We start from the raw sequence: 19,754 nt of genomic DNA, 5'->3' as shown, positions 1-19,754 counted from the left end.
AGAAATTCCCCTTCTTTCCTCTAATGTGCAATGCAATATAGACTGAACAAAGCAAGTCTTTGAATGCTTCTTTCCAACTCATGACAGAAACAAACATCTAGAATGAAACACAGGAAATCAGCCACACATGATTTGCAATTATGATAATTTTACTCACTTCAAAATTTTTATATAGTCAGCCAGTTCAGGAATGGATGTGATATCGCCCTGAAAAAAAGAGAAAGAGAAAGAGGGATGTGAGAGGTCAATGCCTTCAGGAAATTTCTGATTAAGCCAGAAAAGTTCAGCAGTTTTTTATTTATGCATCTCCACCAGTATCTGTTTTTAGTGTGTGTTTTTACATATCAACACCAACTCAACATTCAGTTGATGCCCCATACTGAAATGTTGTGTGCATAAGCTTCCATGCAAACAACCTCCACAAAATTCAAATAAGCATAGATGAGATTCCCTCGTCAGTATGAGAGTAGAGCGGAAAAATACGTGACACATGTTCTCATCAGAGGCTATAGTCTAGGGTGTCTTCAAGTTTTTGGGTGTGTTTTATTTTTTTTTTTAAATGTTTCTTTCTGACTGGGAAAGTCAAAGCACAGAGAGAGAGAAGACTGAATGAGTCAGTGCAGGGACAAGCAGGCTTAAGAGAGACAGGGCTGACAGACAAAGGGCAGAGAGAGGCAGGAGTCAGGAGTCAGGTACCAGTGTGTTGGATGTCTTTCCTCCCTCCAGGGTGATTTCCAAATCCGACAGCGCAGCATCCACCTCATCCACCTCTTTCTCACTGTTATTCATGTGATTGTCTGAAGACATGATGGACAGCTTGTCGATGTGATACTGTAAAAACGGAATAAATCAATAAACAGGTGGCGCGAAATTCAGTTTATATGTACATGTCACATTTTCATGTCATCTAAATCATTTTGGGGGTAATACAAACTTTGGTTACAATCCCTGTTACCTGAAGAATGATAATATCATTTCACTACAATTCCAACACAAATGTATTTAAACACTGAGCATTACTGTTTACTAGAAAATTTATTTTTAACTGCACTGTTGAGTGTTCTCACAATTCTTCAAAATAATTTTGAATACCCCAAAGTCTCCCTCATCCCTTAAATGACTCAGTACTACTAAATACAACTTGTTGACAAATGGTATTTAAACCATGCCCTCCTTCAACCCCTCCCTTCCCTGCCTTGCTCATGGTATATGAATGAACAGCTGGGCTAAGAGAGAGGGAGGGTATATCTCAGGACACTGTCTTACAATGTCAACCTATAGCCAACTTGAGCTTCTAAAATGGAGGACAAAGACATCTCCATGCCATCTTGGACTCTGGCTGCGAGGCCACTGGCTCTGAGCGTGTGGCGTCGTCGGCTGTAATTCAGCACGTCCTCTGTCTAGCTGCTCTTCTCTACGCTAACTCAAGATAAACACACGGCACTGTGGTTGAGTTGCAGACCTAATGGCAGCGGTGAGACATTTGCATGTTTTGAAGAGCAGGCCACTGACACACACATGCTGTTTTAGTATAGGGTCTACCCAGAGACACCCATCCACCAAACCAGAGACAGCAGGGCAGCTTGAGAGCTAAGCCAGCCTCCGCTGCCTGATCCGCTGGACAAAGCCCACAGATTTAGAGGGGCAGGCTGAACTTATTTAAACCCACTGTAACCTCTGGCTCTTGAGCAGGAGAAACACGAAACCCTGTGTTACATCTCAATAAATGCCCCGCTGCTAAAAAACTAACACCTTCAGTGATGGAGATGGACGGATGTGGGCTGGGTGGTCTAGTGTTTTCAGATAACCCCCTCCCCTCCAAGAATGGACCTCTAATCTATATATAAACTGGGGGTGACGACAGCATGGCGTCCCCATGTCTTGTCACTCAGCTCTTTATGGGGTCTGAAATAGCAGGACCATCTCAGGCTGAGGAAGGGGGAGTTACGAGAAAATGACAGATGAGGTGGGGGGGTTAAGAGAAAAAGACAAGAGAACAGTAGCTCATGTCACAGCTAAAAAACCTCTAAGATTCAGTACGTTATTTCCCGGCTGGTGGAACCCCTTCACCGTGACACACAGGAGTGTAAGCCTGCATTTTAAGGAGCTATACAGAATAGTGACTGGAGAGGATCCATTTTTTTTTGGCATGTGTTAAATGTAATAAACACAAAGAAGAGAAAGGACCTACTCAAAAAAAACAAAAAAAACCCTCATTGAATTCTGGCTTATTTAAATTCTGCTCCTCTTTCTTTAGCTTAAGTTTTTAGAATTACAAAATCCACGTTAGTATGGATTCTCAATTACTAAAATTCCCAGTTACCATACAACTGTATGCCAGCGTTGCCCTTAGCATTACATTACATTACATTTATTTGGCTGACCCTTTTATCCAAAGCAACTTACAATCGGGGAGCAAGGGGTACCTGGGAAACAAATCTTTATAAAATTGAAAATCTATTAAACTATTTTACAATGGATCAATAAATAAACCTTACTGACAAACTGAAAAATATTGTCATTAAAATCTGTAACATTTAATGAAAAAGCTGAAAGGGCATTCAGCAGCTGGACGTCTCTTGTTTACATCACATAAACATGAGTTAATTGGCTGCATTTGTGAAAGTCATGGTAACCACAGGCTGTAGCTGAGAAACTGAGAAACTGTGGCGCAAGGTTTTGTAATTTTAGCGAAGTGTGCTGCTTGGGAAACATTCATGTAACATAAATATAATGATAACTATTAAAGAACTGATTCAAGCATGATATTCCACAGAATTCTTTGACCTAGGGAAACCTGGCAATCCAGAAAAGCAGACCAACGTCAAAAACAAATCCAACTCAGCACACTGTGAGGAAAGCTACACAGGCACCCATCTGTAGACTGCGGAAACTACAAATGGCCAGAGCTTGGCTCCAGGCTCTAAGCCCATCCAATTCATTAAGAGAGCAGAGAGGCAGGAAGCCTGGAGTTCAAACTACAGTCTTTTACAGCAGCAGCAGCTTAGTAAGCAGAACTAAAAGAGCCCAATTAGAGCGTCATCATCTCAACCTATCTGGAACACTTCAAAAGGCTGCAGAGGCACTAATACACACGCACAGGCAAACACACATGTACAGTCAAGAGCACAGTCTCTCTCTCTCACACACACACACACACACACACACACACACATATACACACACACACACACACACACACACACATACACACATACACACATACACACACACACACACACACACACACACACACACACACACACTTAGTGAGTCTTTGCCTTCCCCTCTCACCTGCAGGGCAGCAAACATCATCATCTCCTCCTCTGTGCACTCTATTTCCTCCAGGAGAATGGCCCATTTGGCCTGTTCATACAGCTGGTTCACCCGGATGGCATCGTACTGCAGGGGGCAGACAGGACATCAGCATTACCCCTCCCCAAACCCACTCCTCACTCCCTCTTGTACAGCTCAGCTGAGCAAACAAGGCACCACTAGGACCACTTCCTCTTCCCCTGTGCCTCTCTGTCAGCTGCAATAACTCACTCACTCACTCAGTGCTTGTTGGTGCTGGTGTGAGCAATGTCATTTTTGCCAGTTATAAAAAATAAATACTGTGAATTTACTGTTATTCTAATGTGACACTGAAAAGTATTCTTGTTGTTATCAGGTAATGACCGGATGATTTGTGAGGTGAGGGAAAATATTAACACAAAAGCGATAAGTTACAACAACTTAAAGACAGAACAATTTTCCAAAAAAAAAAAAAAAAAAAAGACTTGATTTTACATTCATTTTACATTTTTTTAGGAAATGAAAAACTCAAGTATGATACTGCCAGGTTTCTGTACCTAATAAAGTAATACAATATAATGTCAATCCCAGCAGTGAAAAAGTGGAAAAGCAAAGCCAAACTCACCTTGGGGTTCAGGTCAAAAAAGCTGTAATACTTAAATCGCAAGAGCAAAACGTCATTCTCTTTCACATCCTGTTCCATCAGAGACCTGGAGGAGTCTAGCCACCTTGATATACAACAAACAATATATTACTATCCAAAAAACCAGACACAAATCTTTCCTCAAAATGTAGAGATTTGCATTTTCAACTGGATTCTCTGGATGCAAAACAGTTGCTGGACTCACCCTTGGTTGATTTTAGCTTTGTCCAGAGGAGTCTGGGGTTTATAAAGTTTGGCCAAAATGTCTGGAGAAGAGATCGGTTGGCTGACAGCAAGGATGCTGGGGTTTCCTTCAGACAAGGGGCTGTCTCCAAACCAGGCAGAGGTCGGGGACAAGGGGCTCCCATCTCGTGAGTCATATGTGGGAGTCATAGTCTTGCTATAGAGTCCAGGACTGGAGTAGATGCTCCCTGAAAACAAGAAAACACATCTAGATTAGAATCTTACAACCAGCAGTACAAATCACGAAGTGATCACAAACAGGCAATTTCTGAGGATGCAGTGCCTGTAAAAGAAAAAAAAAATGTCCACAACAACAACAACAACAACAACAACAACAACAAAAAATGACTCACAGTGCAGATAAGTAAGAACCAAAACAACTCAGGGAATAAAACATAAAATCAATTGTAAAACAGCTGTGGAACTTGGGATGAGCCAACATGCAAAATGCATACAAGAGGCTGATTTCAAACTGGAGGGTGCACACACTGCAAACCACAGCACAACCAGAAGCACTGGGGAGAGCAAGGGAGAGTCCTAAATGTGAGGAATCAAAAACTCAAAGGCTGCCATTCACGTCTTTGGATTGAACGGTTTGGACTTAATGGGTCAATTCACACATTAAAAGTCTATTTCAGTTTGGAAACAAAAATTGCAATGACACTCAGTAGTGATTTAAGAAGCAACAGTGTTTCAATGAATCACTCCTGTATTAGAAAAGTGAATGAAGAAGGACTTGAACACAGCTGTACAATGGACTTTTTCCACAGTGAGAATACTTGTAATGGGATAGCCAGTTTATCGGTCACTTTATAAAAAATAAAAATGCAATTTTTGAGCGTTGTTTCCCTTCCGGTCAAGATGTTAATGCATGGAAAAAAAGATCAGCGGGGGGTAAACGAGGCTGTGGGAGTCAAAATTCCACAAGCTGACCTCTGATCTCTCCCTCACCAGACTTAAAATCATCCTGTTTCCGTGAATCTAGCCTCAGCTCAAGCTCACAGAGTACAATGCTTACTGTAAATAACATTCTTATATTTAATTCATGGAGTAAAAAGATTTCGAAACTCTTATAATTCTCTGAAAACCCTTTAAAGTTGGAAAGTTTAGCATAAATGGATACGCTAAAACCAATGTCCCTTAAAGCCTCCTTACTTGACCAACCTTAAAAGTTTAAAGAAAATATATCCCGTTTAAGCGCACCAGTCATTTTTCTGAAACTGTCGTGACTCAGTGACCAGTCACAAAATGGACTGGGATTTGAGAGGCACTTAAGCCAAACCTCTGGTGTGGCGGTGCAAACCACAATAATCTGTAGGGACAGGAAATGCACTGTGAGTGTGTGAGAGTGTGTGTGTGTATGAGTGTGTGTGGTCATGTGAAAAGAGAGCCAGCTGAAGAAAAAGAGAAGGTCGTCCCAAGGGGATTTCGCAGAAGGCTCTCAGAGGTTCTCCTCAACCCAGGGTTAGGTCACCGAGGGGTTTCCGCTCTGTGAGGTCACATAAGGAATCTTAAACACGTACAAAAAGTCGATAAGGCAGTCCAGTGCCTGGGTGAAAAGACTAGCAAGTCAGAGTGTTTACTTTACCCTACCCTGTTTACAGCCTACAGATAGTGAACCAGAGTGTTCTGAAGAAGAAGAAGAATGTCAACATCTCTTAATGCTTTGTCCATGCTAGGGATACAGAGAATCTTCATTTTAAAACTGAAAAAAAACAAAAAACAGACCATTGTTTTGCTTGCTTCAGCTAAAGCAAACAAAACACGGAAACTATTATTCCAAATTTACACATAAACAGCTTTTCTGTGGTATTTTATTTATGCGAGGCACTTAATATTGGGATCCCGCTACGTGAAAAATTCCTATGTGCTAAAGTGTGGGAACGAGAAACACTGTGAGTGAACACTGGATTACTCCTGTTTTCTCAATGCTAGCAAACCTTACCTCCCTTGAGTGTTACTGACATATTTTTTGGGAACTCTAAAGTTGCAGGGTATGCGGGGCTCAGGCTATGAGGTGAAAAGCCACAAACAAGAAAAAGCACTGTGAGCAGAGCCTATCAAAAGAAGTGTTCTTTCTCATTCTGTCAGGGCACAGCCAACCACATGATTCTGTCAGCTGAGGTCCAACAGAAACAGCCTATCACGTTATCAGGTGACCGGAGCTTGGGATTTCCTTGGGAGTCTGCGGCGGTCAGGTGACTGCTCCAGCTGTGTGCGTGTGTGTGTGTGTGTGTGTGTGTGTGTGTTTCTGTGCGTGTTTGAGATGGGTGACAGGGAGGAGCAGTGCAGATAGGAGCGTAGAAACAGGAACAGCCTTACCTTTCACCGGCCCGATGTAAATTACCTCAGAGGCTAAAGTAGAGAAAAAGAGAGAGGGAGAGGGGAGAAAAGGAAAGAAAACAAAGGAAAAGAAAAAGAGAGAAGGAAAAAAAACAAGATGATAGATTAAAGAGATTAACAGAGAGGTGGAAGGAAAGGAAGGGGTTAAAAAAAGAACACAGAGATCGAGGGAAGGACATCCTCTTTTAGTGGAAAGCTAATTCACTCACACAAATCACTGAAAGACTGACTGACTCACTTGGTCCTTGTGAGACAGTGTGAGAGCACTGCCTTAAAACTGAAAACTTCCAGACCACTGCCACCCACTCAGCTGGACAAATGATTCACCAAGAGGAGTTCCATAACTGCAATGGACTTACCCTGACTACTACAACACATTTACATGTGCCCTACAAAATTCAAATATCGTGTCTAACCCTCACTTACAAGTCTGTATCATCTTAATATCAGCATCAGCATCTACAGGGTAAGTGGGTCTTTATTCCCCCCCCCCCCCCCCCCCCCAGAACGTAAAATGGGCTCTTGTATTTCACTGTACAGGCAGAGAAAAAGACATGAGTGAGAGAGAGAGAGAGAGAGAGAGAGAGAGAGAGAGAGAGAGAGTAGGGCTTTAACAGGTCAAGCGTGGGCTTTGCTTCACACCAAATGCATTACTGTGATTTCTATGGAGTGGCCCAGGCCAAGCCTTTTCCAAGAATGAGGAATAAAAAGGAGGGCTTGAACTCATTTTCTGCTGTAGGGGTCAAATATTTCATAGGAGCTTGAATATAAAAAGTTCTGGTTCCAGTCCTGCTTCCCTCTATCATTTCAGAAAGAACATCTTTGTCGAGCAAAACATGGCTTACCCATGCAGGAATCCTTGCTCTATTCTGATGAAGGTCAGCCATGGGGGTTAAACTGTAGCAAATGCAGGAACAAGAGCAGAATTGACACTGGAAAGTCACAATGTCAGAACAGCTTGGCCCTGCTGGATGGCCTCTGTAACCCCTCCGCAGTGGGCCCTGGGCCCATAAGCCGTGTACGTGTGGGATGGCTGGTTTGGGGGCCTCGGGGTAGGGCATGGGATGGGACAATGGATCCCATTCATGGTGCCATGGCAACAAGGCTGTCTTAGATAGAGGCTGCTGCTTCCCTATTCCTCTAAAGACAGGTTTTAACCTCTTAGCTCTAAGAGAAGAATGTGGGAAGACTGCTATGGTTTGGGGTTTTTTGTTTTGGGTTTTTTTTTGTTGTTTGTTTGTTTGTTTTGTTGTTTTTTTTATTTTAAAAACCGGCGCTGCGACCAACTATGCATGGAATTCCAGCCATTCCTCCGCCTTCTTCTACGCCAAACACCACTTGACAATGTCTGTAAATCATATATGTTTGCGCTTTAAAAAAAAAACCCACAGATTTTTTTTATGTTCACTTTTCCCTCACAATAACAACGCCTTTTTGTTTCAGTGCAGCTCAACCACAGACACACACACACACACCCACACACACACACATACACACAGACAGGATACTATATCAGGACTGAAACAGCAGCCGTTCCCTAGGAACCAAAGGGTCCCTAAATGGTGTTTTTGACACAGCACTTACAAATGACTTAAGATTTCATTTGGAGCAAACCATGTAGGAAAAAAAAAACAGCAAGGCACCACAGCAATAGCAATAGCAAGGCACTATTTCCTTGCAGTAAAAATGGTACTGATGTGCTAAAAAAATCCTTTGGTGATCGGCTTGGCGCTACATCAACACTTCAGTGGTCCCTTTGGCACTGGGTGGGGTCGACAGAACCATGTGAAAACCATGGGAGGTGTGGAGGAGGGGGGTTACATGAGAGGCCTGCCTAGAGCACTAACTAGATTAGCATACAGTTGACTATTCCACAATTTCAAAAAAAAAAAAAAAAAAATCCTTTCTCTCTGCAGGGACCACCAGCTGTTTCACATATTTACTCTGGGCTTGAAGTAACAAAACTGCTTCATCTAATCAAGGGGCTTGATGATTGGCTGACTAACTGAATGAGGTGTGAGCTACCAGCAGACATCTGATGAAACTGGAACCTGAGGATACGCTTAGCTGACTCAAGAGAGCACACAAACCTCTCAAGGGGGAATGGGATTTCTACGTGGTACTGGAGTTGTTGGTAGGAGGAGGTACAGTACCTGATCCAGGTGTGAGAAGTGGGCCCTCCAACTCCAGGGCATCTTCCTCTGTCTCCTCCAACTTTTTTTTCTTCTTTTTGGGGTCACGGGGCTTGCGCAGGAGAGAGAGTTCCTCAGGGTGACGAATATCTGCAGAGGAGACATACAAGGCATTAGCATAAAACCTCAGCTCTGAGTACAAGGTGACCACCTCAACAACACAGCCAAAAGGCAGCAGAAAACTAGAGCCCCATATGAGACTTTGGCCAAAGAGAAGAGCTGAAGATGGGTCAAAATACAAAGGTGAAATTCTGTGAAACTGAGGGGGGGGGGGGGGGGCAGGAAAGGGGAGGGGGTTCATGGACAGAATGAGAGTGTGAGAGAGAGACAGACAGTGACACAAAGAGAAAATGGAGGAGAGACACGAAAGTGTGAAGAGAAATCCAATCACAAACAGCTGTGTGCACGCGAAATGGAAAAATACAAATTCCATTTCTCAAGGCCCCAATACCACTCAACCCCTTTCCCCAAATAAGGAGATGGGGTTTGAAATCACTGTAGACACATATTCATACGCAAACAGAAATCAACATTTACAGTTCTATTATTTTTCATTGATGAAGGCACGATAATCTGAACCCACGGCTTATACACTGATACTGCAGTTCTTTATTTACGCCATTGTTAAATTATTACAGAAAAACATTACAACATTTACAGTCTCTGTCTAAACAACCTAACCCTTGCCAAGCATACCAGCTGACTGGCCAAATATACAAAACCTAAACGTAGGAGAGATATTTATGCAAGTGGACAAATGCAGCTTTAAGCAAGAAGACGAGAGAAGCATGCATTCTTCACACACTGCGAGATGACAAAACCAGACTGGCTCCTTTTCTCTCTCTCTCCCATCCTCTCACTGTTGGCAGAGGTAAGAGGCAATACCAAACAGCATTAATAATTCATTTTCAGGTATTTTAGAAATGCTTTTTCAGGCTAAGGGTGATTCTGCCAGTGGGCATCAAAAGGACCGCAAATATCCAACTTAGATGTTGATCTTGCACATTTGTCTATGTAAACACATTCGAGAAAAGCCAGAACTTGCTGCTAAGGCAATTTTAAAACAAAGTTCAACAAAAGTAATTTGCTGCATCCTTAGAATTTCTCATCTCCTAATTTCTATGCTTTTAACTCTCTCTCTCTCTCTCTCTCTCCTCCTCCTCTTTCTCTCTCCCTCAGCTTACACTCTGCTACTTTTCCATAGCCAGGGATGAAGAAAAAGAGTATGTCAGAGAGAGAGAGAGTGTGTCAGAGAGAGAGAGAGAGAGAGAGAGTGTATCAGAGAGAGAGAGAGAGAAAGAGACAGAGCGAAAGAGAGAGAGAAAGAGCTCTTGGCTTGGCCAGAATTGCTTGTTTAGTTTGTGTTACTAAAGCAAAAGCATTCCAGGGGTTTTAAGGACTACCAGATGGCAGCTCGCGCTCTCTCTCTCTCTCTCTTTCTCTCTCTCTCTGTCTCACACACACACACATTCCTGCTCTCTCTCACATTCTCTCTCACTCACACACACCCTCTCTCTCTGGCCTTATACAGCCATATGAGAGAAGGCCTGCTGCAGACCTGTGGAGTGACTGAGCTGTATGTGTGTGTGTGTGTGTGCGCGTAGGGGTTGGGCACTCTAAAGCTGTGAAAAGGACATAGAGGGGAGGTGACAAAGGGAGGAGATGTCATGGTTAAATTTTGTGGCCTGCATAAAAAAATCCTCAATAACACTTCTCTAAAACAGTAGCCTCAAGCCAGTGACACTATCGACAATACATGCGCTCTCTGTTCCCCTTCCGGAACAAAACATCATCCTTTTGCCCCACTAATAAACGGCATTCCGACAACTCCCAACCAACTCCCTTATTTTACAAACAAATATTCCTGTTTAGAGTGATGTGCTCTGCTGACATGCAAAGTTCAAGCAAAATAAAAAATTAAGCTTGCATTAAAGAATGATAACGAAAATGCCAACTGAGTTCTTGGAAATGTGATAAAATTCCTGTTGCTGACTGATATGCTAACCATTTTATTTCAACAGCAAAATATTTTTAATTAAACATTTCTTCTATATAAACAAACATACACACACACAAGCCCACTTGTAGTTCAGTCCTAGCAATGGCTATAAATTATGACCGTTATTTATTTATTTATTTTGTCCAAAAGTGTTGACATAAATAATGAAATACGCTTAAGTGGCTTGCTCACTGCAAGGCCTCACATGCATTGCATCATAAGAACAGAGTATAGTATATGCATAAATCATAGGGTAGTTTAGTGGTTCATTTAACAGGGACCGTGCACCACAGTACAGCTTCACTACAATTAGCTAGATCACTACTTTGCGCTATATGGTCTAAATAACTATGAACAGTTCATATGCATGACACCTACATAAGCTCACTCTACTAGTCTACCGGCATCCCATAATACAAGAGGAACCTCTTCGACTGCTACAGAGCAGAGGCACAAAGCCCTAGTGAAGTTGCCAGCCAGCAGGGAGAGGAGGAGGAGGGGCCAATTCTCATCCTTCTGGCACCTGAGAATAGGAGTGAATAATAAACAGAGAGATTCTTTTCATCAATCACATGAAAGGGAGGGCCGAAAAGCAGTAGTAATGGCAGGAATGCAGGGCCTGATGTTGGCTTGCTACGAGAACAGAAGCCAAGAGTAATATAAACAAGAAGAGAACCCAGGTTCACGGCAGGTGTCAGTATTCATAGTTTTCATTAGAAAATACTCCAGAGAGACAACAGGCAGCCTCTGCTCCCAGAAAAACAAGGCCTGAGATTTTGCTAAAAAAAAAAAAAAAAAAAAAAAAAAGATTGGAGGGTTCTTGGCACCACTCTTCACTTACTGTTACTATTGCATAGCTGCAGAGAATAAGTTCGATGGATCCTAATTGGGGAGGAATTGCAAGGTTACACGTGGTCCATAAACTAATCACTTAATCACATTTAGGAAGTCACTAAAATATTCATTCAACACTTACAGCACTAAATCTAGAACCTACGCTGAACTGTCAAAGACAGAGCAGGAAAAGGTAGCGTTAATTTTCCTAACTCAATCTTATCTGAGACCAATTTACAGCTCAGTAACATCAACTATACTCCCAAATATCCTACTTCAGACTTAGTTATCAAGTTATTCAAGGCATCTTAAAATTACTTTTGGCAAATTCTGTACATACAGAAATCTGAAAGACGATAGGGTTCAGTATCTAATACTGTGTTGTGAAAGAAATACATAAATCATTTGAAATTCCATAGGACAACACAACTACTTAAGGGGAGAATACTCAATGTGAACTCAGTGAACCACTGAAGATATGGAGAATGATTTGTCAATTACACAATCAGCATTTTCTGGAAATCGCCTGGTCCTGATCTCAGCCGTCAAGCTTTCAGTCTGAGAAAAGCACCAGAACCTCCCTGCACAGATCAACTAGGTGCAAAGGCAAATAAACCAACACTGTAACTTTAGTGCTGCGACAGGAGATATTTCTAGATCATTCTCTGAAGAAAATGAGGAAGATTTAAAGTGAGGTGGGTTCGCGAAAAGTTAAATGGCTTGTTGCCACTAGGCACAGGGGACAGCAGGACACACTGGAGCCACAAAGTGAAACGGCATGACTGAGATTAGCACTAAATGGTTGGCCGTCTGAGTACTCTTCCCTCAGATGGAGAAGAGTTTCTCCTTTGTCGTGGCTGAAGCTCCTAGCTCTTCAAGTCACGCAAAAGTCATTGGCAGTGCCCTGCATTCACCGTTTGCTCACACAAAGCTAAGCACAGCCGCTATGCACGACCAAGAAGCTGTCCACTTGGCATGAACCCCTTCAGATGTGGCAGTTCCTTCCCTAGGGTAGTGTCGACCAACAAGGCCTGACAGCCACATTACCATGCCAGAGAGATCCGGAAATCACCACTTTTCAATGCCAGGACAACAAAAACCAGGCAAGCCAGGCTTGTTGAAGAAAAAAAAAAAAAGGTCAGGTCAGCAATTTCTCCAAATCTTTCAGATACAGTCTCTACAGAAAAGACTAATAATTCATGACATAACCTAAAATTTGATACACTTTTTTTAATCAATGGCATGTGTAGCTTATCTAATATAGAAAATTTATTTGTCTACTATCCATTTACACATTTATTTTCGGTGTGGTAAACAAGTTTGGAATGTTAGCAATCTGAGAGACAGGCACTAGCATTGTTACTGTCTAACCAAAATAAACAGAGAAATCATCAGCTAAAAATAAACTTAGGAAACATCTGCTAAAAAAGAACATGGTAACGCACTAGAGATGCTAACTCTAAAAACAGCCAAAAACTGTTGAAGAAAAAAAAGAGATTAAGAAGAGGCAACTTTAAAGACTGAACAAAACATGAATTTTGCGTGTAACAGGCAGAGTATTCTTCCAGATATGAAAGCGATACAGGTAAAACCAGCTCAGAGAGTGGTTTCTCAATCCACACTGTTCTAAGCACCACGGCCCCAAATGTCATCTGAAGCTGCCACCTCAGTGAGACAATCCTTCAAAAATCCATGCATGACATAAACAACACCTTGGACAACTGTGATAGTAAATACTTCAATCCTAGAAAACTCAACAAAAATATATAATTTGTAAAATCAACTAAGCTTCTTTTAGCAGAAATGCTTGGTGGGGAGGACAGAAAACAACACAAGAAGTTTTCTTGGAGAGGGCCAAATTCTGTCATTTCACAGTCACAATCATTTTTTGCAGTACTGGCTCTCGCTGTAAGTTCATATGTCTTGGATTTTAATGCATATTTTGAGCAGCTGCTGATTACATATGATGTATTTGTAACAGACAGAATCAACCCAGGAGACATTCCCAATGTATATCGTCCCACACAAACATTCCTTTGACAAGTCCGCCCTAATGAATTTTCGGAATGCCCTTTGTGTACTAGGAAACGGCTTCTGCACGATCAACTGATTATACAGGAATGAGAGAGGAACTTCGGCATTTCTCAAGAAAATTAAACACTGTAAGAAGGCAGTGGGTGAGAGAACAGCACATGAGAGCTTGGACACTGAAGGGTCATTGTCTTTCAGTCTGTATTTCTCTCCCTCTCCCTCTCTCTCTCACACAGACACACACACACATATACACACACACAGCTGCATACAGATCCACAGTTCTGTCTGTCTGGACTTGGGGCCAGTTGGACTGCTGCTATCTTCCTGTCCTTGTTTGATTTCAGTTGTGTTACAGTTCAGCATGAGCAAAAAGAGACAGACACAGGATATTGTGAGACTGAGAGTAAAAAAAAAAAAAAAAAAAGCTAATGAAAAAAACATCTCAGACAAAAAGACAAAAAAAAGACCAAATGGTGAATGGTGCCAGCAGACCATGAACACAATAGACCCTGTCACAAATCGGTTGATGTCTTTAATGTATCCACGAAATGCCATTAGAGCAGAAGTCTCAGAAGGGATTGAGAAGGATGGATGGAGGGAGAGTGTTAGCGCTGGCTAACATTACCAAATGTGAACAACAAAGCGTATAAAATGGGCCTCTATGGCCACCGTAAGTTATCACACGCCAGTCTGGTACGCGCAGCGTGAGCCAAAAGCAATTTGTCCTGAATTTCTAAGAAGTGAAAATAGATTTATTATTGTAGCAGCAGGGGCATTCCAAACTTGGACAAGGGATATGGGAGTTTATACGCTCCATTACTATTTAGAAAAACAAAAGGTTAAAACTTTATGTATTATTTCAAAAGGTTTATTTGTCATACCTTCAGTTTAGTTGTTATTTATGCCAGAAAAAAAAACTAAAATTGCGAAGATATCCAACATATTGGTATCATTATGTTGGATACATGAACTAAAAGGGGAAAAAAAAGAACATTTATCCTGAGGGCTAAACACAGACTAAGACAATAAGTCTTTAAATTGCTTTTGAATGGCATCCACCAGGAGGGAGAGAAAAAAAAATATTATCAGGCTGAATAGCTGGAGCCTGATGGCTTTCTAATTTAAAATAGCAGCGATATTGGAGACATGAAACATAAGTTGTGGCCAAAATTGTAAGGAATTCCATGGCATGAGGTCACAGGCCAACCAGATACAAGTGTCTAAGTGTCAACCTTTAACCCCTAGTTCAGAGGGCCTTGAGCAGAGGCAAAATGACCAGATATTGATGCTGGAAGAATTTAACCTCTAACTGCTTGCCAGGGACATATTTACTAAATAAGGATGTGACCAGGGGTGTCAGTCGGTTTGCTGATTACGCTGATAAGACCGTTTGCAAAACAGGATTTGGTGTAGATTTTGACGCGCGTCCAAAGGCACACTGACAAGGACAAGTCATCCTAAGGTATTACGTCACGGGACGGAACGCATGAATCATGTCAAATCTCTCTGTGCGATCAACAAAACAAAACTACTGGGGAAAAAACAGACACCTCTACCGCAAAACAAGAACACGAGGTCAAACCCTCTTCCTAATTTTTACCCATAACAAATAAAACTGGAAGAAAGAGCATAGAACCATAGTGAAAATTATCCAGAAATGAAATTTGTTCAATACAGCAGCCAAACTCAACGTGAAATGTGTGAATCCCATAGCCTTTGTGTCTGCATGATCATGTCAACTCAGCACCCTCACACACCTTCTCCACCAACTCACCTCACCTAACTCACTCAGGCTTGTTAAATTCATAAACACTACATTCCCCATAACAAAATCAGTGATTAGAGGTCATTTTGTGAATAAGGTCTTGAACAGTAGTGTAGAGTCAAAAAGCAGAAACACTCTGTTACTGTACTTCAGTATGTTCCAGGAATATTTCTGTGTCAGTCGGGTATACATGTTTGTGTCAACTTTCACTTTTACTTCACTACATTTTCAAAAGCAAACAGCTACGTTTACTCTGATACATCTTCATACTGAATATGAAATCAGTGTTAAACAGCAAATACACAAGTACACACAGTGCCTCACTCAATGAATCTCTGTGCTTAATTACATCCTCTCATGTACTAGATTAGTGTCCTCGCAGTTACCATGGTTATCACTAGCTCATGCTGCATGGGTAGTATGACTATGACTCACGTCAGCCCTGTTCAGTATCAGTATCTTATTTAAATCATCATATTAGCTAATATACTTAGCAAAGTTATAGTTATTTCAACTATGCTTGTGTGACTGTAACAAGACTCTTAGACAAAAGGGTAAAAAAAAAAAAGGAAAGACAGAAAAAAGAAAAAAAAAATCAACCATTAGCAACTGGTTAATGACAGTAGATTGGATTATTTTGAATTTTTTTGTTAACAGTTTGTAAGATAGACTCTTTTCAGCAAATATAAACCATATACAAACAACAAGAAGATGTCCTACTGCTTTGTCATTATGTGTCATTTACTTGTACTTTGATACTCAAGTGCATGAAATCTCTGATACTTTAAACCTCTGACTTTGGTAGTTTTCTCCTAAGTTACTTTAACTTTTGCTGGAGTCATTTTCCAGAGGTATTTTAACTTTTACTCCTGTAAAGCTGTTGGGTACTGTATACAACAGTGGTTAGGACTTTTATCTTGTAAGAACTTTCTATGACTTTCAGCACTTACTGAAGGTCTTGCAGATGTCTGAGACAGCCTTGAAGACACGGTCAGAGAAGTTGACCTTGACCCTCATGTGTTTCATGTTGGGCAGCTGCAGACGCAGCAGCTTGTGCTGAGGAGTGAAAAGTAGCCTTGCGTCTGCCTGGATGCCGTATTTATCCAACGTCCAGTGAGTCTTCAACAGCCAAGTTTTCTTCTTCTCCCACCAGAGCGCATGGTCTGACCAGTCCTTCTTCACATCTGTATACAGAGAGAGAGACAGGGACAGTTAGAGACTCTAAAATGTTCCTTCTTTCAACCCCCTGGGCTAACACCAGGGCACAACAGGGCAAAGAGCGCGTGTCCATACAGTAAACAGTGCAAGAGTGCACAATAATTCATCAAAGGAGCATCTATTCAACATCTAAAATGAAAAACTGAACAGTGTGAACACAAAAGATATGGATAGAAGGTTTGCAAAAATGAGGCAAAAATATCAGTTTCAGACTTCAGTAATAGGGGGGTGGAGGGGTGACTGGGTCAGACATGAGTATGACAGATGACAGTGGCTGAGAAAAGTTTATGTCCCGCAGTAGTCCATTAGAAAAAGTCAGAGATACAGATTTTTTACACTGAGGAAAAATAACACAAATTTGCAGAGAAAACCATATCTGTCCCTCTGGAGTACTCTGAAAATGTGATATGACATCACCAAATGTGCATGGGCATTTATGGATGAGGGAGGGAGAGAGAGAGAGAGAGAGAGAGAGAGAGAGAGAGAGCATTTAGAAGGCAGGCAGATAAACAAGAGTTGTACTTTGGGGTGGGGGTTGTGTTAAACCTCTTGCTTGCGTGACACTGCAGAAAGATATCAGTTTCAAACTTCTACTCCTTTGTTCCAGAGCTTGACATGGCACCCAAAACCTGTTTGTCTCCCTGCAGCTGTGAGGGTTAACAATAGATGGAACAGGGACAGGCCGTGCATGCGCACTGCACTGCGGTACCACTTTGAACACCCCTCATATGGGGAAGATCAAATACCCAGAGATTTGGAGAATTCAAAGCAGCTGAACCACACATTATCTACCAACCTGCCTGCCATTTCTCCATGCCCGGTAAGGGTGGAAAGGGTTTCAGGGCTTGTATTCAGATGCTCTTTTTGCTATAAAAGTCCTGACAGCCAGATAATAGTTGGCATTTGCAATGCTTCAATTCTTTCACCAAAAAACAAACAAACAGGTAGTTCACATGGAACATGTTCCCAAAATGACAGACACACTGTTGTACACAATAGCTTTTTCTGTGTTAGTTAATATCTAACTAAAGCCCCAATCTCTTTATTCACAAAGATTAGCAAGGCATTATACACAGTTTAAAAACTTCCTGTTCATGTGTAGTGTGAAATGAATTTACACCTCTAAATAAAGAAGCAAAAGTCATCTTCTTGTCCTCAGAGTAAACATGACACAGGCTCAGTGTATCTGAGTGAGAGGTGGACCGGAGAATGTCCTTCCCTCTAGTGACATTAGTATTCCTACATGCTTCCAGGGCAGGCACAGGGAGAAGCACTTTCCTCAGCAGTGTCCTGTTTCCCTACCACATCCCACCTCCTCCTTGTCTCTCCCTCTCTGTGTCTCCTTCTCTCTCTGTCTCCTCTCTCTCTCTCTGACACACTGACTCAAACACCCTGACTCACAGTTTCTCCTCCATGCTGACGGCATTTTCTAAACACGACTGATTAGCTACGCTGCTTCCATTTACAGAGCCTTTCACTCTGTAACAGCTGCGCAAAGTATTGGATCACTTATGACCAAATGAATGCAGAAGACTGAATTTTAGCCATATATTACAGATGAAAATGTCATCTATTGATTTTTCGTGACATTGTCCATGATATGTTATAGAAAGAATCCATGAAAACACTTAAGACAATGGCAAGTGTAATTAGGAAGTCCCAGAGGATCTCTGCGATCTCCTCACCCTTCCCTGCTAAGTACCGAGACCACACACACCTCCTTCAGCCTGAAACAAACGTCAGCTAAGAGACATAAATATCCTGACAGCGGTAGGTCAGCTTGTGCACAGGTTTGTGGGGAGGGAGGGCAGGGGGATAACCCAGTCTTCTGTCCAATCATCTCTCCTCCCACCACTTAGCACCCCCATCAATCAACAGCTTTCTCCATGCTAACCCCACTCCAGGTGTTCACACAGACTGTCAGACGGTTTCGTGTTGACACAGCAGGAGCAGTAAGCCCTGCTTACTCACAGCAAGGTAACACACTTCCCACTACAGGGAACAGAGTATTTACAAACTTAACTGGCAAAAACATGAGAGGCAATGAGAGTGTGAGTGAGAGAGTAAGCAGTTTGCAAGATAAATTCGCAGCAAGAAGTTTAGTAGACGTGCAAGTACAACTGCCTCGGTCTAAAAAGGACAAATGACATTTAAAGACATCTTAAAAGTTTAGAACCGGAATAATGTTTTGAATAATGTGACGTCTTAAGGCACTTGAATTTGGGAATGTAAAACAAGTCTTTGGAAGTCCTACAGATTGATCTTTTTAATGTGTTACTAAAAAAGGTTAGGTTATGTGGTTGTCAAGCAACCGAAGGCTTAAAAACCACATGGACCACAGTTACAGTTCTGTTGACTCACTTTGGGTTATTCTCAGAACATTGCTATGACTGACAGGAAAAATGACACTGAAAATAAATGATGGCCAAACTGTTTCCTTCAGTCTGATAATACATCTGTGTTAAGGCTGTATTACGGAAATACATCAAAACAGGCTCTTGGCCCAGACACAAAAGAGCGCATAATGTATGCATGTACACGCGCACACACACACACACACACATATTACTCAGTCTCAGGACTCCTCCATACCCCTCCCTTACTCAAACACCTCCATCCTGTGACATCACACCACTGTTTCTAGTAGTGGGCGCGGGGTGGGAGGGGAAGATGGGCGATTCCTCCGGTTATCATCTATCAAAAGTCTCAATAACTGCTAGTAATTTAATCTGCCTGCTAGCCAATGGCATCTCCTCCGCTGACTAAAAATACTGCCCTGCCCTGCCAGGGGCTGACGTAATGCAGGAGAGAGAGAGAGCAAGCGGGGGAAGCTAAATGAAAGCTGGAGCTAAGTAATTGGGTGCATTAAATGAGGGTACACGCGTCCTTTCCGAGGGTGCGGCGGAGGAGAGAAAGAGAAAGATGCGGGGGTGTTTTATGACCTCTGCAGCCACGTACGCATGTGGTCATCAAAGGAGAGGCAGAGAGAGCGGACGAATACATGTCCATCCATCATCATCTAACAGCTTCTGTATCCTCCACTAAATGAGCCTTCTCAATCCATTTGCTCTTGTCAAACAGAGTGGCCATAATACAGGGGGGAAGGGAGAGACTGTAAACACAGCTATACTCGCCATAAGAAGCATACATGAACATTCCTATTCATACTACCCGGCTGAGATTTACAGC

General features: G+C 42.1%; 1 protein-coding gene across 2 annotated transcripts in view; it reads right to left on the bottom strand.

Moving 5' to 3' along the window:
- fermt2 (FERM domain containing kindlin 2) overlaps positions 1–19,754 on the bottom strand; it is a 36,953-nt gene that overhangs the window by 6,880 nt on the left and 10,319 nt on the right. For both annotated transcript variants that reach the window (XM_030770645.1, XM_030770637.1), the window contains exons 3-9: positions 16,298–16,531; positions 8,677–8,805; positions 4,143–4,368; positions 3,920–4,022; positions 3,295–3,402; positions 697–831; positions 158–207 (exon numbers count right to left, since the gene is read on the bottom strand). In XM_030770645.1, coding sequence (XP_030626505.1) covers positions 158–207; positions 697–831; positions 3,295–3,402; positions 3,920–4,022; positions 4,143–4,368; positions 8,677–8,805; positions 16,298–16,531 — 985 coding nt within the window. The remainder of the gene's footprint in view (positions 1–157; positions 208–696; positions 832–3,294; positions 3,403–3,919; positions 4,023–4,142; positions 4,369–8,676; positions 8,806–16,297; positions 16,532–19,754) is intronic.

Source organism: Chanos chanos, chromosome 1 (assembly GCF_902362185.1).
Source record: "Chanos chanos chromosome 1, fChaCha1.1, whole genome shotgun sequence".
Taxonomy (NCBI): domain Eukaryota; kingdom Metazoa; phylum Chordata; class Actinopteri; order Gonorynchiformes; family Chanidae; genus Chanos; species Chanos chanos.
Note: the sequence above shows the minus strand (reverse complement) of the source record. Positions and strands in the feature narration are given on the sequence as shown.